General features: G+C 35.9%; 1 protein-coding gene across 1 annotated transcript in view; it reads right to left on the reverse strand.

Annotated features, from left to right (window-relative positions):
• Window positions 1-17,280, reverse strand: part of MetRS (methionyl-tRNA synthetase 1) — a 43,859-nt gene extending 26,579 nt beyond the window's left edge. Inside the window, exons 1-11 of the mRNA XM_088230259.1 lie at window positions 17,082-17,280; window positions 16,753-16,882; window positions 13,892-14,045; window positions 12,391-12,543; window positions 11,106-11,239; window positions 8,835-8,960; window positions 6,846-6,962; window positions 4,697-4,772; window positions 2,840-2,967; window positions 1,489-1,593; window positions 242-419 (exon numbers count right to left, since the gene is read on the reverse strand). Of these exons, the coding sequence (XP_088086385.1) occupies window positions 242-419; window positions 1,489-1,593; window positions 2,840-2,967; window positions 4,697-4,772; window positions 6,846-6,962; window positions 8,835-8,960; window positions 11,106-11,239; window positions 12,391-12,543; window positions 13,892-14,045; window positions 16,753-16,882; window positions 17,082-17,184 (1,404 nt within the window). The 5' untranslated portion in view covers window positions 17,185-17,280. The remainder of the gene's footprint in view (window positions 1-241; window positions 420-1,488; window positions 1,594-2,839; window positions 2,968-4,696; window positions 4,773-6,845; window positions 6,963-8,834; window positions 8,961-11,105; window positions 11,240-12,390; window positions 12,544-13,891; window positions 14,046-16,752; window positions 16,883-17,081) is intronic.
• Between the last annotated feature and the right edge of the window lie 503 nt (window positions 17,281-17,783).

Below are 17,783 nucleotides of genomic sequence, written 5' to 3' on the forward strand. Positions count from 1 at the left end.
AAAACATTTCAAAAAAGTATATAGTTAAGTGTCCTCGGCACGGGTAACCCCAGTGAGGTCACATTATTTTAATTATTAATTATAGTTTGTAAGAGAAAAATATGAATAAATAAATAAATGTGAAGTTAGGGAACAAACAAATAAAGCAGCATCGATATCCGGCTGTTTGGACGAACAAGATAGCGAGGTCCGAATTTACAAAACCCATGTCAGGCCCATTATGATATTAGGATGCAAATACCTGGGGAAGGTCGAGGAAGAAGTGCGCGCTCTCCCTGAGGACGGGAGCTTTACAGCAGAGTTTGCAGCGAGGGCTGATCAGCTCCGTGGCGTTGACCAGCTTCCCGCAGCCGTCGCACTGGTCTCCGCGTGCGTCCTCGTATCCGCAGCCCGGGTGCGGACATGTCCCTTCTACAAATCTAGAGACGAAAGACGAGGAATCCTAATTATAATAATGTTTACTTGGTGCAAGAAAGAAGTCACAATCTACTGCATTTTTTTCCTATTTTAACACATAACCGACAATGTAGAACAGCTTCTAGCAACAATAGAGGCTTACCAGATCTCTTCCGCTCTCTGCAGGTTTTCCATGCAAATTCATCAAATCATTTCTTTTCCGTAGCAAAATTCACTAACTAAAATTTAGTGTATAGGAGTGGTCCAAGTACCGAGCCTTGAGGCATTCCAGTTGAAAGTTGTGAGTTTTTACCCTAGAACACAACTGAATATTCTCTGTCTAACTGACACATTATGAATGATAAATTAATATAATAATATACATTCTAATGTAGAAAATTTTCAAATAATTAAAACCTTTGCAAACATCAGGCACCATACTAAACATTTTGGGTTCTAAAAATTATATGCATCTTTGGCCAAATGACCCCATTATTACCCTATTCTTTGGATGGACTCAGACCAAATGTGATGCTAAAAACAAAAGTGGCTATCTCCAGCCACAGTCATTTTTGAAATTTTTGGGCTATACGACTGCTTATGTTGTTTTACATAATAATATTAAGATTAGACCATAGAATTACAATATACCAGAAAGCGCGCAGAATCGAGTTTGCATACATCGCACTGTGTCTAAAATTGCCAAACCGCGAACAATATATTATCATAACGCAAATATAAGATAATTTTGTGTTATGTTATGTTTTGCCACAAAAAATTATTTTACTGACTGGACTATAAAAAAAACAGATACTTTTATTAGACAAAAGTAAAAAAAAAAAACATTTTATAATCATTTGGTAATTGGGTAAAATTAATACAGTTTAATAATTAGACTAAGACTTATTAATAAAAAGCCGGGTAAAGAATTCAACTACCCTGGATTGCTAACAAAATGTCCGCCTTGTTTTATTTAACAATCTGACCCACATGAAATGTGATCCCACCCTATTCCCTTTTAATTCCAGCAGTATTTTGATACTTAAAAACGACACAGCACGGCGTAATTGAATTTAAATCGGCAATATTTACCTGTCTGCCAAAAATCGGTTGCACCCTTCACAGAGCAGTTGTTCCACTGTTTGGGTCTCAACAAATCCATTCTTGTAAAGGTCCAAGAACATTTTCTGGGCAATTCTGCAAATTAAAATTAAAAAGAGGTAAGTTTTCATACTTGAACGCACGCACGCACACACACACACGTTAAATAAATCAAATATAAACAAAGGAACAACGCGGGCCTGGCAGAAGGCAAACGTCTCGGCTGGGCAACCCAAGAGACTGGATCGGATGGAGGTGTGTGCAGGAGTTGTTCTGGGCAGCGCTAGACAGAGAGACCTTTATTTAAGTGATAATTATAATACATGCATAAGGTACATTTTTGGTCTAAAGAAATATGACCACATTTCTGATTATCGTAGGCAACTGAAATGGCTCAAAATTAGGCAGCGGAGAGACTATCACTCCCTCTCACTTCTGTGCAATGTACTTCATAGTCCTGACGCTCCTATATACCTTTGTCGACGCTCATCAGTTCATGGTTTACCTCTTCGTTCTAATTCTCAAGGCACTCTCTTAATACCCATCCACAATTCCTCTTTCTTCTCTAACTCATATAGTGTCCATGCGGCTCGACTGTGGAATCATCTCCCATCCACCATCAGAGATGTTACTACAGTATCTCTGTTTAAATCACGTCTGAAGAAACATCTCCTTTCTCTTCCTTAATCTCTCTTCCTTTTCTTTTTCCTCTTTCCTCTTTTTTCCTTTTTCCCATTGAGTAATAGTTTTGATTTAAGGTAATTTATAAACAAATACGTTTATTTCTATTTTTATACAAACAAACCATCACGCCGTTTCCCCGAAAGGGTAGGCAGAGAGGATAGAACGCCACATCACATACATCTTCTCATGCACGCGCACCGATTATTCTGACTTTTGACATGTCCGTGCATCAATGCGCTTTGTAATAATTCAGTCAGAAGAATCTCTTCGCAACAATAAAGGTTTCAGCTCTTTAACTTCACTAAAATCAACAGATGGAAGAATTGAAGAAATATGGATGTTCAAACATAGGCAAAATGGTGAATGTTACACAGTGTGTAAAGTGGCCACTTAAACCAGCCATTGACAGGTCATAAGCCCTGTCGATGCCTAGACTTCTATATTACCTATTCTTAAATGTTCTTCATCACTGTTGTAATATGTTAATATAAACAGCTCCCCAGAGAGTTGAATCCAGTGCTTGTCTACAAAAATTTGGACAAACTCAAAATATCGTTGATTTTATTGATTGGTTGGATGAAATTGCCATTTGGCAATAAGCCTGCCTATGAACAAAAAGTTAAATAAATAATTGGAGACGAGGAGATGAAGTACTTACTCGGTTTGTTCTGGCGTTGTGGTCCTCCCAAAATAATCGAACCCAATGCGGAACCAACGATACACAGAATTGTGTATCTCAAAATACTTGTCGCATATTTGCCTGGGGGTGAGTTTTTCTTCCAAAGCCTAAAAAATTTATTAAAAATAAAGCATTAAAATTTATTAGTGGAAGTATGTACATTGTAATTTGTAAATTACAATTTAAATACAATAACACTATGCACAAATTCTTGTAGACAAGGCTGGATTCCACTCCTTGGGGAGCTATTGAAATAGAAATTTATTCCAACAGAGAGATAAAACATTTTCGAGAAAGTAATATGGAACAATATTTTGAGTTTGTCCAAATTTTTGTAGACAAGGACTGGATTCAACTCCTCTTAAATGTTCTTCATCTCTGTTGTAATATTTTAATATAAACAACTCCCCAGGGAGTTGAATCCAGTCCTTGTCTACAAAAATTTGGACAAACTCAAAATATTGTTGATAAATTACCTGGTCCATGAAGAAGTATAGAAATTGAAAAAATAATATTTTCAGGCGTTGCCTAGTATGTAAGTGAAATAATTCAATTAGACGAATCTCACCCGCATAAATAAAGGTTTCAGCTCTTTAACTTCACAAAAATCAACAGATGAAAGAATTGAGGGAATATGGATGTTCAAATATAGGCAGAATGGTGAATGTTACACAGTGTGTAAAGTGGCCACTTAAACCAGCCATTGACAGGTCATAAGCCCTGTAGATGCCTAGACTTCCATATTACCTTCTCTTAAATGTTCTTCATCTCTGTTGTAATATTTTAGTAATATGGAAGTCTAGGCGATTTTAGGTTTGCGTTTTATTTATTTATTAACACCCAAAGGGCGTTTACATATACAAAAGTTATAAACAATTTACAAATATACGAGGGTTACAATTTTTTTTGCTTTTTTACAATAAACATAATAATAAAACAGAGTATTAAAAAAATAAAGCATAATTACATAGCAATGAAATACATATCAATAGTAAAAATAGTAAACAAAAAATCCCACAAAGACATGCCCTGTTCGTGGGTATACAAGAAAATGTTGATGAGTTTTTGCTCCTATAATAAATAATGGACAGTTATAATATTTTTGTGTAACATAAAAAAGAAAAAATAAAATATTCTGTAAAAGATTATATGGTATTCTTTTTTTATACTAATTAAAAAAGGAAATAAAAAATATTTTTAAAAAAACACAAAAATATTCCTTATTATTAAAGGGCAACAAAATAGATCATAGAAAAAAAGAGTTCGTATCTTTAGTTTGAATCCAGGATAGTGCGTGTTTTTTAAAAGAAGTAAAATTTTGAAAGTTTGGAATCAATGAAATATTATCAGTAAAAAAGAATTAAAACTTTTGGGCCTATAAAATATGCATGTCTCTGTGCGAGTCTCGTTTTACAATGTGGTATTTCTAACACACGATTCCTTCTTTGACTTGATCTATTTGAATTGCTTGTAAATAAATTTTGGTTCTTAAATATATATTTTAAACATTGAAAACAATATATTTGTCTTAGGTCTTAAAGCTTGCTACTTAACTTTTGAGATATGGCAACACCAGTGTGAATATGTCAAATCTGACATTGTCATCATAAAATTTGCCATTTTTAATGGTAAGCGTACTCAGAACGTTTTGCCATACGAGTGATATTTGTGTTGTTTACAGATACTTGAAAAATTAATTTTGTTAAAAGAATGGAACGAAATTGTGAACATTTAAGTGCGATTTTTTTATTTTTTTTTAGTTTTTCATAGATCACAAGAGAATTGAATGAGGCTAAAGGGCCTTTCTAGTGAAATTCCTCTGAAAGAAAAAACTACCTTAGTTTCTGTAGCAGTGCCGTACTCATCGGTGCCGCATACAAAAAGAGTGTTGTAGTTGCAAAGGCGACAATACCTAAAAATATAAACTAAATTAATAAAAACATACAAAACAATGTGTCTTCATTGCCTGGCTGGGACACTGTAGCCGTGGGACTCACCCGGAAACGAACTGGATTCAGCCCCCTAGGGAGCTGTCAATATTTACATTTTTCTTTTTTTTTTTGCACCACAACAGGCCAGGAGGCCCAATAACAGTGGTGAATTACACTACAGAACAACCAGGCTTGAGAAAAATCACATTTTAATTTTTGTGTTCTCACCAGGAATCGAACCCGGAACCTTCCGCGCGTGAGTCAAGCGTCTTGACCACTACACCACGGAGGCCGCCGTATTGCTACATTAACTACGTCACGGAAGCTCTGGATGCAGGACATCAGGTAGACTGTTCATATAATGACTTCGCCAAGGCCTTTGATACTGTCGACCATGATGTCTTGTTAAATAAGCTGTATGAGATCGGTTTCTCGGATGGTATGTTCAAATTAATGGCGAGCTACCTCCAAAATAGAAACCAATACGTCTCCTACGGTCTATTCGCGTCAGAGTGTTTCCATACTTTCTCAGGTGTCCCGCAAGGCTCTAACCCGGGTCCATTGTTATTCTCAATTTTCATTAAAAATGTAATTTTGAACTCGCGTTTTCTGTTGTTTGCGGATGACTTAAAACTATTCTTAAAGGTGACAACTTCTGACAATTTTTGTCTTCTCCAAGCGGATATATCTTATATATCTGAATGAGGAAGGCGAAACAAACTTAGGATTAATGTTTCCAAGTATTCGGTTACGGCCCAAAAAACTCTTTTTCTACGCTACAAAATGAATGACCAGAATCTGATACAAACATCGAATGTTAAGGATCTGGGCGTTAGATTTGTGAGCACCCTGACATTTCATGAACACACAGAGACAATCAGTGGTAATGCGTTGAAGATGTTAGGATTTGTTCTGCGTACTGCCAGGATTTTCAAAAATACCCGCGTACTGAGAACTCTTTACAACTCCTCGGTGCGAAGTGGCTCGATGATTTAGGGGCCACGTGAACTGAAGTACTCTCTTACGATAGAGAAAATCCAAAAGAAGTTTCTGAGATATCTCTACATGAGAGTGCGGGTTTTATCCCCGGCTCTACCCGACCGAGTTTCTCCAGGGTATGCTCGGCTACGACAGTTTAGAGACTAGAAGGAATGTGTATTTGACTACACATTTTTATCCATTGTTGCGCGGTATGATCGATAATTCTGAGATTACGATGAGCATTGGTTTGTATGTTCCTGATAATTACCTAAGACAGATTAACATATTACAACAGAGATGAAGAACATTTAAGAGAAGGTAATATAGAAGTCCAGGCATCTACAGGGCTTATGACCTGTCAATGGCTGGTTTAAGTGGCCACTTTACACTCTGTGTAACATTCACCATTCTGCCTATATTTGAACATCTATATTCCTTTAATTCTTTCATCTGTTGATTTCAATTCTTCAATCTGTTGAACTTCAGCTCTTTAACTTCACAAACATCAACAGATGAAAGAATTGAAGGAATATAGATGTTCATATATAGGCAGAATGGTGAATGTTACACAGTGTGTAAAGTGGCCACTTAAACCAGCCATTGACAGGTCATAAGCACTGTAGATGCCTGGACTTCTATATTACCTTCTCTTAAATGTTCTTCATCTCTGTTGTAATATGTTAATATAAACAGCTCCCCAGGGAGTTGAATCCAGTCCTTGTCTACAAAAATTTGGACAAACTCAAAATATTGTTGCTAAGACAGATTGTTTCATATTCCGATAGCCAGGAGCACCCTGCCGTTGGAAGGGCTACCGCTACGCTGAACAACATCGCTCTGGATGTTGATCTGTTCCATGTATCCGAAGGGGTTTTCCGGAGCAGGATTCTCCTACTACTTTGACATGAGTCTCTTTGGTGTACTTTTTTTTCTTTTTTATAATATGTACGTATTGAATATATGTTTTTAATTTATATGCTATATATAAAATAAATTAATTGAATTGAATGGAGAACATTTTAGAGACATCTAGAGACTTCTATATTCCATACGCATTCTTGAATACAATTTACCTGGCAAAGACATCCGCCGACAGCACACAGCCTATAATGTTCCCGAGATGAGGAACATTGTTCACATATGGAAGAGCGGAAGTAATAAGTATGTTTTTGTACCCTTCCTTTGGTAACCTGAAATCAAAAAATACATGTATCGTCTTTTTAACTCTGGAACTCGATGCCAGTGGAAAGATGAGCAGTTTTTTCAACGCGGGATTCTTACGCCGCCCGAAAGATGGGAGAAAGTAGTGGCCAGCGATGGACAATACTTTGAATCATAAATAGCTTGAGCAGTTTATGGCATTGATCTGTATCTAACAAATTACCTTTTAGCATACCAAAATGCTGCGTTATCTATTTATTTATATATACGCCCAATGGGCATTTTTATGGACACATTTATACATTTTTATTTTATATCCCTACAGAGATGAGGTAGATTTTTTTCAAATTCAGGATTATGGATATTCGAGCGTTTACAGGGCTTATGACCTTAACTACTTAAGAGAGAACTAAGAAGTAACTGAAGAACTAAGAAGTAAAGAAGAAACTGAAGAGTCTTAACTACATAAAATAAAGTAATCTGCTAATTAAAAATACTTAACTTCAATATCAATACATAGATGGCGCTCCAACTCGCTTGTGAATGGTTTCTCGTTTATTAACATATATACAAAAATCAAAAATGTTACCTGTGTGGATATTCGCTAATAAGCGGAATGGGGAATGTTGTAGTACCTACTTAAAGTGGCCACTTAACCCAGCCAATGACAGGTCATAAGCCCTGTAAACGCTCGAATATCCATAATCCTGAATTTGAAAAAATTCTACCTCATCTCTGTAGGGATATAAAATAAAAATATATACCTACTCCCCCTTGGGAGAAATCCAGATTTGTGTATGTACAAATACACGTACCAAAATAATGTTGACATTTATACATATTATGTAGTTCTGGAATACTTTCTTGTTACCAGATTACATGTGAGAACGAGAGTTTCCAGCCTCTCGGTGTATGGAAGCCGCTTTAGGCTCGACGACAACTTTGTAGCTGGTCTTCGGACTCTTTCCAACAAGTTGATATCCTTAACAAAATAAGGATTCCATATCTGAAACCCATATTCGAGAGTAGGTCCGAATAGATTTTGTATATTTTTAGTAGCATATTCGGTTTTATATATGAGAAGATCAATTATCAAGTAGATAATTAAATTTGTTTTTTTTGTTATGTTTAATATTTATTTATTTATTTATATATACGCCCAATGGGCATTTTAAAGGACATATTTATGCATAGAAAATTGTTATAAAGGAAAGTAGAAAGACTCAATGGTATATAGTAGACTTTGTGGAAGTGGAAGCGGGAAAGAGGTGAGGTATAATTAAATTAGATTCAGTGATCGTTTGAAAGAAGACAACTTGTTGTCAAAGAAATCAAGACTGGTATGTTTGTTGGCAGACCTGAGAATTCCGGGCATAGGGGAATGGAAACCATAGTTAGTTCTATGGTTATCGATATGAAAGAGTATGTTTTGTCTGAGGTTTCTAGTTGGGATATTTCATTTTACTGAGCTCAGTAGTTCAGGCGCATAAAAGAGTGAGTTGAGAATTTTAAATAGGACTAGAAGGTCGGATTTATTTCGACGGTTTCAAAGAGAAGATATATTTAAGCTAGTTTCTAACTTATTATACGTATATTGGTCTTCGGATAAGCCCAACCTCCAGCCTATCTTTCTTAAAAATCGATGTTGAACTAATTCTATATTATTGATGTGAACATCATAATATGGAGACCAGATAACAGAGGAATACTGTAGGTGTGGGCGAACTGGGGAACAGAAGACAGCTTTAAGGGTATTGATATTTTTGAAGTCAGTTGTGCTTCCGTTTATAAATCCAAGGAGTTTTAAGGATTTATTGATTTTATACAATAAGGTCTCAAATTTCGAAAAAAAAAAACAGCTGAAGCAAAGTTATACACCTTACAATTAGTTAGTTACTTACACGACTTTTTCATCTGGGAGTCTCTCTCTGAGCTTCTGATGTCCGTTGTTCCAGAAATCTGCCGCCGCGTTTATTTCTTCCTCTGTGACGGCTACTTCCGGCTTCTGGTCTGGGGAAGAACCGTGACTAGAAAAATTAATTACAAAAGTCAATTCTAGGTTTTGATGAATTATGTTTTAGTTACATAAAACTTTTTAGTACATTTTTTATCACAAATACCTTGACAATGATTTTAAATACTTTTTTGTCATCAGCGAACAGAAAAAAATTAGAGTTTTGAATGCATTAACTTCATCATCATTCCCTTTCTGCACCTAATGGTGCATAGAGCACTGCATTGGTACACCAATTGCAGTGTATCGTGATAATTTTTGTTACATGAAGGTTAGGTGATCAGTCTTACTCTTCGGGTACCAGTCCAGGGACTATGAAATATTCTAGTGTGAAAACATCCTTAAAATAAATGTTTCATATCAACCATGTCGGGAATCGAACCCGAGACCTCTTGCATGGTAGGCAAACGCGCCGACCATTACACCGCGAGGCCTAAACTATTATTGATATGAATAATAAAAATAAGGGTCCAAGGTGCGAACCTTGAGGGACACCAGATGAAATTGGTTTGAATGATGAATACTCGAAAAAGAATCTGATAGGGATCCACAAAAAATGTATCTAGTAAGTTGATGAATAAAACATTTACGCTTCTAACTTTTTTTTACTAGTTAAATTGAAGATTTTAAGAGCTATAAACATGCCCAGCGCACAGTTCATCATTTTGTAAAAAAATGCACATAAATCGGTCCAGCAGTTATTCATAGTTAATCGTGTTGTCCAGACGTTAAAATTTATGTAATTTTTATTTTGGTATTCTTTAATAAAATGCATGCTTCCACTTTCTACTATGCTGTATCTCAACTCAACACAGGGCTCTTGGCCCCCTTGCCCGTTGGCAACTGAACGCTCATAATTGTCTGGTTCGCGGAATGTGTTATCTTTATGCTTTGCCACTGAACCCTAATACAATGAATCCAATTCCTACCTTGCACCGGGGTTCTGGTACTTTTTTGTTTGGAACTTGTCTCGCGGCAGTCAGGATCAGATCAGATCCTGTGGTCAGGAAGGAGGGGCGCTTGACGTGGTTTCTTAATTATTTTTATTACGCGACACAGTGGATCACATTAATCTTTAACTCGTAGATTGAGAAACAATGAAGTACTGTTCATCGATCAGCATAGAACAAACTATGGCCTGAATTCTCCAATGACCCGCCTTTGTTGTATTGTTAACTCGAGACAAGATCTGGACTTTTTTGGTTTAAGTTTACAAGGATTTAAACGAGCACTAAATAAATAGTCCAAATCTTGTCTCGATGCCCCTTATGTTTGTCAATGCTTCTTTCTTTTTTAAAAAATATTTTAAACTATTCTTTTATTAACATATTACAACAGAGATGAAGAACATTTAAGAGAAGGTAATATAGAAGTCCAGGCATCTACAGGGCTTATGACCTGTCAATGGCTGGTTTAAGTGGCCACTTTACACACTGTGTAACATTCACCATTCTGCCTATATTTGAACATCTATATTCCTTCAATTCTTTCATTTGTTGATGTTTGTGAAGTTAAAGAGCTGAAACCTTTATTTATGCGGGTGAGATTCATCTAATTGAATTATTTCACCTACATACAAGACTAGGCAACGCCTGAAAATATTATTTTTTCAATTTCTATACTTCTTCATGGACCAGGTAATTTATCTTTAACTTCACAAACATCAACAGATGAAAGAATTGAAAGAATATAGATGTTCAAATATAGGCAGAATGGTGAATGTTACACAGAGTGTAAAGTGGCCACTTAAACCAGCCATTGACAGGTCATAAGTCCTGTAGATGCCTGGACTTCTATATTACCTTCTCTTAAATGTTCTTCATCTCTGTTGTAATATGTTAATATAAACAGCTCCCCGGGGAGTTGAATCCAGTCCTTGTCAACAAAAATTTGGACAAACTCAAAATATTGTTATTCTTTTATTGTAATATTTAAACCTTATAAATTGTATACATGGACAATGTCCGTTAATAAATAAATAAATAAATAAATAAATGAATAAATAAATAAAAAGGTAAAAATAAAAACTTCTAACTTGTAGATTCAAAACCCTGCCGGTATAAGAATAGGCCAAGATTCTTAACTAAATAGTAAACCAGCTTTAGCACTGTGTACTCATTCAATAACACGATACTTCGGGAATAATATTTGAGCGTACCTAGAAGACGTGACGTCTGCGCTGCCTTTACTTGAGGTAGCCGGCGATGGCAACACATAAGCTCCGGTAACAGAAGTCGTGTTTAGCACTTGAGAAGACACAGCGGTATTTATGGTGTACTCTTTCAAGGCTTCCTGAAATTTTAACAAACGAAAAATCACTACCCATCGTGCCGTTTCACCATACAAGAATATTCCGAGTTGGTCCAAATGTTTGCAAACAAAGACCGGATTTCACGGGGGAAATCATTTTAGAGGCGGAAGTATGGAAGTCTAGGCATTTATATTCTCCATTTTGCCTATGTTTGGATGTCCATATTTTTTAAAATTTATTTATAAATCATATAACACAAAGTATTTTACAGTATAATACGATTATAATTACAAGTATAATACGTTGAATTACATTCCCAGGAGTTACAACAATTCGAGACATAAATAATATTAACATTTAGAAAATAACACATATTGAGAACAACAAAGAAACAAAGCAAGTTAAGCACCTTTATAACTAAATATAGCACAACAATATTTTATTTATTTATACTTTTACATTGTTTGTATTCTTTTTTTTATACAGAATAATGTTCCCTCCCTGGGATGTCCCGTGCCGAGGGAAACCTTTTACAAAATGTGAAACATGCCTGAGATTAGCTATTTAACAAAATTAACGAAATAATAACAATAAAAAAAACGTAATTAAACCTATTACAACAGAGATGAAGAACATTTAAGAAAAGGTAATATAGAAGTCTAGGCATCTACAGGGATTATGACCTGTCAATGGCTGGTTTAAGTGGCCACTTTACACACTGTGTAACATTCACCATTCTGCCTATATTTGAACATCTATATTCCTTCAATTCTTCCATCTGTTGATACACAGTGTGTAAAGTGGCCACTTAAACCAGCCATTGACAGGTCATAAGCCCTGTAAATGCCAAGACTTCCATATCCCCTCCTCATAAATGTTTTCCCTCTCTGTTGAAATAAATTTTAAAATGCCAGATACGAATGAATTTTCGTGTGTCAATATGAATCACTCCTTAGACGTCACTACAAAGTTATCTCGTTACTATTGCTGACAACTGTCTTTCTTATCAAGCTATATTTTAAGGACTATAGTGTGGAAACACCCTTTTGAATAAATATTTCATAGCATGTCGGGAATCGAACCCGAGACCTCGTGAATTGTAGGCAAACGCGCTGACCATTACACCACGAGGCCGACGAAGAAATATAAATGGGACATTTTTTCTGGATAAACTTCGTAATATTGGCATTACCTTCACTCCGGGTAAAGCGCAGAATTTGGCATTCCAAGAATTGATGTTGGCGACGGAGGAAGCATCCGACAGGAACTGCTTAGTAAGATCTCCATTGTTGTACACGGAGTAGAGGGTACACCATACGCTGATGTCCACAGCCGACAGCTTATTCTGAAAACAAATTCAATAATCCTTTCATTGAAAAAACAAATTGCTGTTGTCAATATGTATCTTCTTTAGGTGATCCCATGTCAGTTGGATTATCGGCTACCGTTGCCCTTGAGATATTACATTACGAAAATGGCGATATATAAATTATCTAAAATTATTTATTTATTTGACACTTTATATACATATACAATAAATAAACATGTAAGGGCGGGCATATTGCCTCAAGGCAATTTCTTCCTACCTACCCAAACCGTTCAGTTTGAGAAAATTATAAATACATGGACATATTGAATCTTACAATTTTATACAAAAATTAAAAGCAAAGTTTAACACTATACTATGAAGAGAGGAGAGGGGATGGGAAGGAAAGAAGAAGGATAAAGGAACAATTTAAATATTTAGATAGTGACATTTCAATCTTGACTTAAATGTAAATAAAGAAGCGTCTCTAACATTAGTGGGTAGATTATTCCACAGTCGAGCGGCTACTACTGTGAAAGAGGAGGCAAGAAAATTAGAGCAATGACAGGGTATTAAAAGGGTTCTATCGTTACTAGAACGAAGAGATGGTCCGTGTTGTGAAAGAGGTTGGATGAGCTCTCTCAAATAATCACTACTACCATGACGCCATTTCTCCGTAAGGGAGGCAGAGAATGAACCACCACACACGTCTATCCTGGCATACATTCCTAGCTCCTTCCACATTCATACATCTTGTCATAGATGCCCTTCAGTTCTGCTTGCTTTTGACATGACCAGACTTAAATCTGATCATGCCAGGTCTTCCTCGGTCGTCCCCGTCTAACTTTACCGTTAATTTTCGCCAGATACTTGTTTTACCATTCTTTCATCGCCCATTCATTCTACGAGACCGTACCATCTCAGAGACCCTTTCTTAATTTTATCAATTATACCTGACTCAGATTTACACTCTCGCCTGATTTCATCATTCGTAACCCTGTCATAAATTGATTTCCCACACATTCGTCAATTGCATTTCGACCGCGTTCACTCGGCTTTCATCCTTCCTCTGCCAGTTCCATGTTTCACTTCCATACGTAAATTTCGGGATTAAGACTCCATTGTGCGCTGCCAGTTTAGCTTCAATTGACATATTTTTATTAGCAATTACTGTGCCTAATGTGCTGTTTATTTTGTTGACCGCATTCACTCTCCTTTCAACATCTTTTTCTACTCCTCCATCTCTTGAAAACATGCTTCCCAGATACACAAATTCTTCTACTTGTTCAAGTTATTCTAAAATAATAATATAATAAAATATAACTAAATTGGTTGCACCAGAGAGGGAAAACATTTGTAAGAAGAGTTGACAAAATAATGAACTTACACCTAGAATGAATTGTTTGCCCTGAAGTTGCTTGTTTAACTCGGTGAGCAGTTGGGCTAGTCTTCCGGAGGCCTCCGCGGCCAGGGGCTTGGGCCCTTGCAGGTTGGCAACGCTGGGGACGAGTCTCGTGGCTTCCCACTCCAGCCATTGAGAACTGAAAACATTTGTAAACATCAATTTCCCTCAGGCGAATGTGTGGTAAAACGATGTATGATAGGCGCACAAATGTCGAGATCCGTGAACTGTGTAAGGCTGAGACATGCATTATCGACAGAATCAAGAAATGGGTGCTGCGTCGGTTTGGACATGTAGAGCGAATGGACAGCGAAAGAACAGCTAAAAGGATCTACGACGCGAATGTTGATGGATGCAGAAAACGAGAAAGACCGAGAACGACATGGCGCGATCAAGTCCATCAAATACTTGAAGATGGACATGTCAAGAGTAGGAATAATCGGCATGCGTGCGTGGGAAGATGTAAAGGAAGCGAGGTCTGTATGGTTTCTTGTTGTTGTTACAATTGAAATGATTTTTCCAAGTTTCTGATTTAGGGCTTCCAGTCTCGACACAAATTCGAGTCGAGAATCGGAGACCAGGAGCCTTCTGCTAGAAAGATGTGACATTTTGTCACCCACTCGACAATAGTCGATTGGGCAACTCGATTGCTTTGTCATAATGCAATTCTTGAAAACCCTCCGACAATTTAATTACAAAGACGAATGAGAAAGTGGCAACACTAACAAATCCGTATTTATCTATGGCTTTCTAACCTTTATTGTTTCTTGTCAGACTTATTCCGTTGAATATTTTGTGTGTGGAATATTATGAAAAAAATATAAGAAAATGTTTTACTGAGACACTGCAACATTGATAATTATTAATTGCCTTTGACATAACACACATCTACATTAACATATTACAACAAAGATGAAGAACATTTAAGAGAAGGTAATATAGGAGTCTAGGCAATAAACAAATAAATAATGAATAATTGTCTTTATTCTGCATAAAAGTTACCTATATTTATTAGAGGCTGAACCTTGAGAAGGTTGTAAACCAAAATATTCAATTAAAATTCGAAGAAAATATTTATTTTTACGGAATAATCAAGAATATTATCGAGCAATCAAAGTGCTAATTAAGAAAGTAATTATCAACAATGTTTGAGTATGTCCAAATGCTCGCAGACTGGCTGGATTTTCTCCCTAGAAGTTATTCATATTTAAATTTATTTCAACAGAGAGGAAAAACGTTTTTGAGAAGGGAATATGGAAGTCTAGGCATTTACAGGGCTTATGACCTGTCAGTGGCTGGTTTAAGTGGCCACTTTACATACTGTGTAACATTCACTATTCTGCCCATATTTGAACATCTTTATTCCTTCAATTCTATCATCTGTTGATGTTTGTGAAGTTAAAGAGCTGAAACCTTTATTTATGCGGGTGAGATTCATCTAATTGAATTATTTCACCTACATACTAGGCAATGCCTGAAAATATTATTTTTTCAATTTCTATACTTCTGCATGGACCAGGTGGATTTATGAACAATATTTATTAGCCATTGACAGGTCATAAGCCCTGTAGGTGCCTAGACTCCTATATTGGCGGCCTCCGTGGTGTAGTGGTCAAGACGCTTGACTCACGCACGGAAGGTTCCGGGTTCGATTCCCGGTGAGAACACAAAAATTAAAAATGTGATTTTTCTCAAGCCTGGGTGCTCTGTGATGTAATTCACCACTGTAATTAGGCCTCCTGGCCTGTTGTGGTGCAAAAAAAAAAAAAAAATGTAAAAAAAAATGTAAATTACCTTCTCTTAAATGTTCTTCATCTCTGTTGTAGTATGTTAATATAAACAGCTCCCCAGGGAGTTAAATCCAGTTTTAGTCTAAAAAAAATTGGACAAACTCAAAATATTGTTGACACATCTACATGTCAACAATATTTTGAGTTTGTCCAATTTTTTGTAGACAAGGACTGGATTCAACTCCCTGGGGAGCTGCCTATATCAATATATTACAACAAAGATGAAGAACATTTAAGAGAAGGTAATATAGAAGTATAGGCATCTACAGGGCTTATGACCTGTCAATGGCTGGTTTAAGTGGCCACTTTACACACTGTGTATCATTCACCATTCTGCCTATATTTGAACATCTATATTCCTTCAATTCTTTCATCTGTTGATGTTTGTGAAGTTAAAGAGCTGAAACCTTTATTTATGCAGGTGAGATTCATCCAATTGAATTATTTCACCTACATACTAGGTAACGCCTGAAAATATTATTTTTTCAATTTCTATACTTCTTCATGGACCAGGTAATTTATCAGGAATATAGAAATTCAAATATAGGCAGAATGGTGAATGTAACACAGTGTGTAAAGTGGCCACTTAAACCAGCCATTGACAGGTCATAAGCCCTGTAGATGCCTATACTTCTATATTACCTTCTCTTAAATGTTCTTCATCTCTGTTACATCTACATGTTATTAGAAGTATTATATATTAATTTAATGGATTTTGAAAACATATTGTATAATATACGAGTATATCTCAAATACGAAGAGCGATAAAATAATTTTTAAATCATGTTTGTAGTGGAACTTCATTTGATAATGGATTCAAAATAAGTAAAGTTATATTTTTTGCACATTTGTTGATACGCCATCATGATAACATTGATCAGTGTTGTAAATTTTAAGTTTAAATACAACAAAAGTACCCACTCGTCATTTTCCCTCGTTAGAAAAAATATAACATTCCATCGGTAATTATTGGTAAAAAGTCAAACTAATTTCTCTCTAATACCAGGCGAGCGAAGCCGCCGGTAGAATCCAGTAATAATATAAATGAATACATACCATTCCAAAAGTTGCGCGTCAGAGTTTTTTCCCGATAGCAAATAAACACAAGCGGCATTATTTGAGAAAATATACACTTCTGGAACCTTATAGAACGTTGGGAACACGCAGGGCGAAGGGATACCTTCATCTAAAACAAATATAACCTCAAAAATCGCAGCAAAATCAAGAACAAACTACGAATCCTCATTTTCTCTCAATACTCCACCGAAACCACGAGGAAAAGAATGAAATTCACCTTAACAAAGCGTAAATTTTATTGTAAAAACATTAATAAAATGCATACACAAATTTTCCGACATATGTCATAAGCCAAACGTCAGTCTCACCTGATTTTTTTACAATTTTCACATCTACATTTTCCTTTGCGATTTTTGCGCTAATGATTAGTTTAAGCGTCGATGTGTTATTTTCATTTGAAAGTATGAGCATTTTAATTTATGTTTTATTACTAATTTCAATATGAAATACCAAACTGCCACACCGCCACAAGATTTGACATTTGACAGCTCATATATTTTTTAATCTAATTTTTACCGGTAGGCTGTCGAATAACATTGTTAAATTGAATAGTACTTATTTAAGGAAACAGAAAATTATTTCAGGGGTGATTTTTTTACCAGTTTTTTTTTATTTGTAAGAAGGAAAAAAACAGTTTCGAAAAAACTTTAGTTCTTTTATTTATTATATGTATCCAGAGAAACGGCTAATAGAGGAAGACCAAGAAAAACGGCATTACCAAATTCAATAAATACTTGAAGATGGACAAGCGAAAGTTGGAATAATCGGCGCGCGTGCATGAGATGATGTATGAATGTAGAGGAAGTGAGGTCTGTATGCAAAGATAGAGTGATGTGGCGTTTGATCCTATTTGCCGAACCTTCCGAGGAAACGGCGTAATAGTTTGTTGGGACAAAATTAAAATTCAAGCGATTCATGTTATAAGAAGTAACAAATGAAAGTAACTGAGGTATAATTAAATAAAGATGATGCATACAATTACAGGTACAAACGATGTTTCAAGAAAATTG

The sequence above is a fragment of the Micrasema longulum genome, unplaced genomic scaffold, assembly GCF_059751315.1.
Source record: "Micrasema longulum isolate JH-2025_06_02 unplaced genomic scaffold, ASM5975131v1 h1tg000745l, whole genome shotgun sequence".
NCBI lineage: Eukaryota > Metazoa > Arthropoda > Insecta > Trichoptera > Brachycentridae > Micrasema > Micrasema longulum.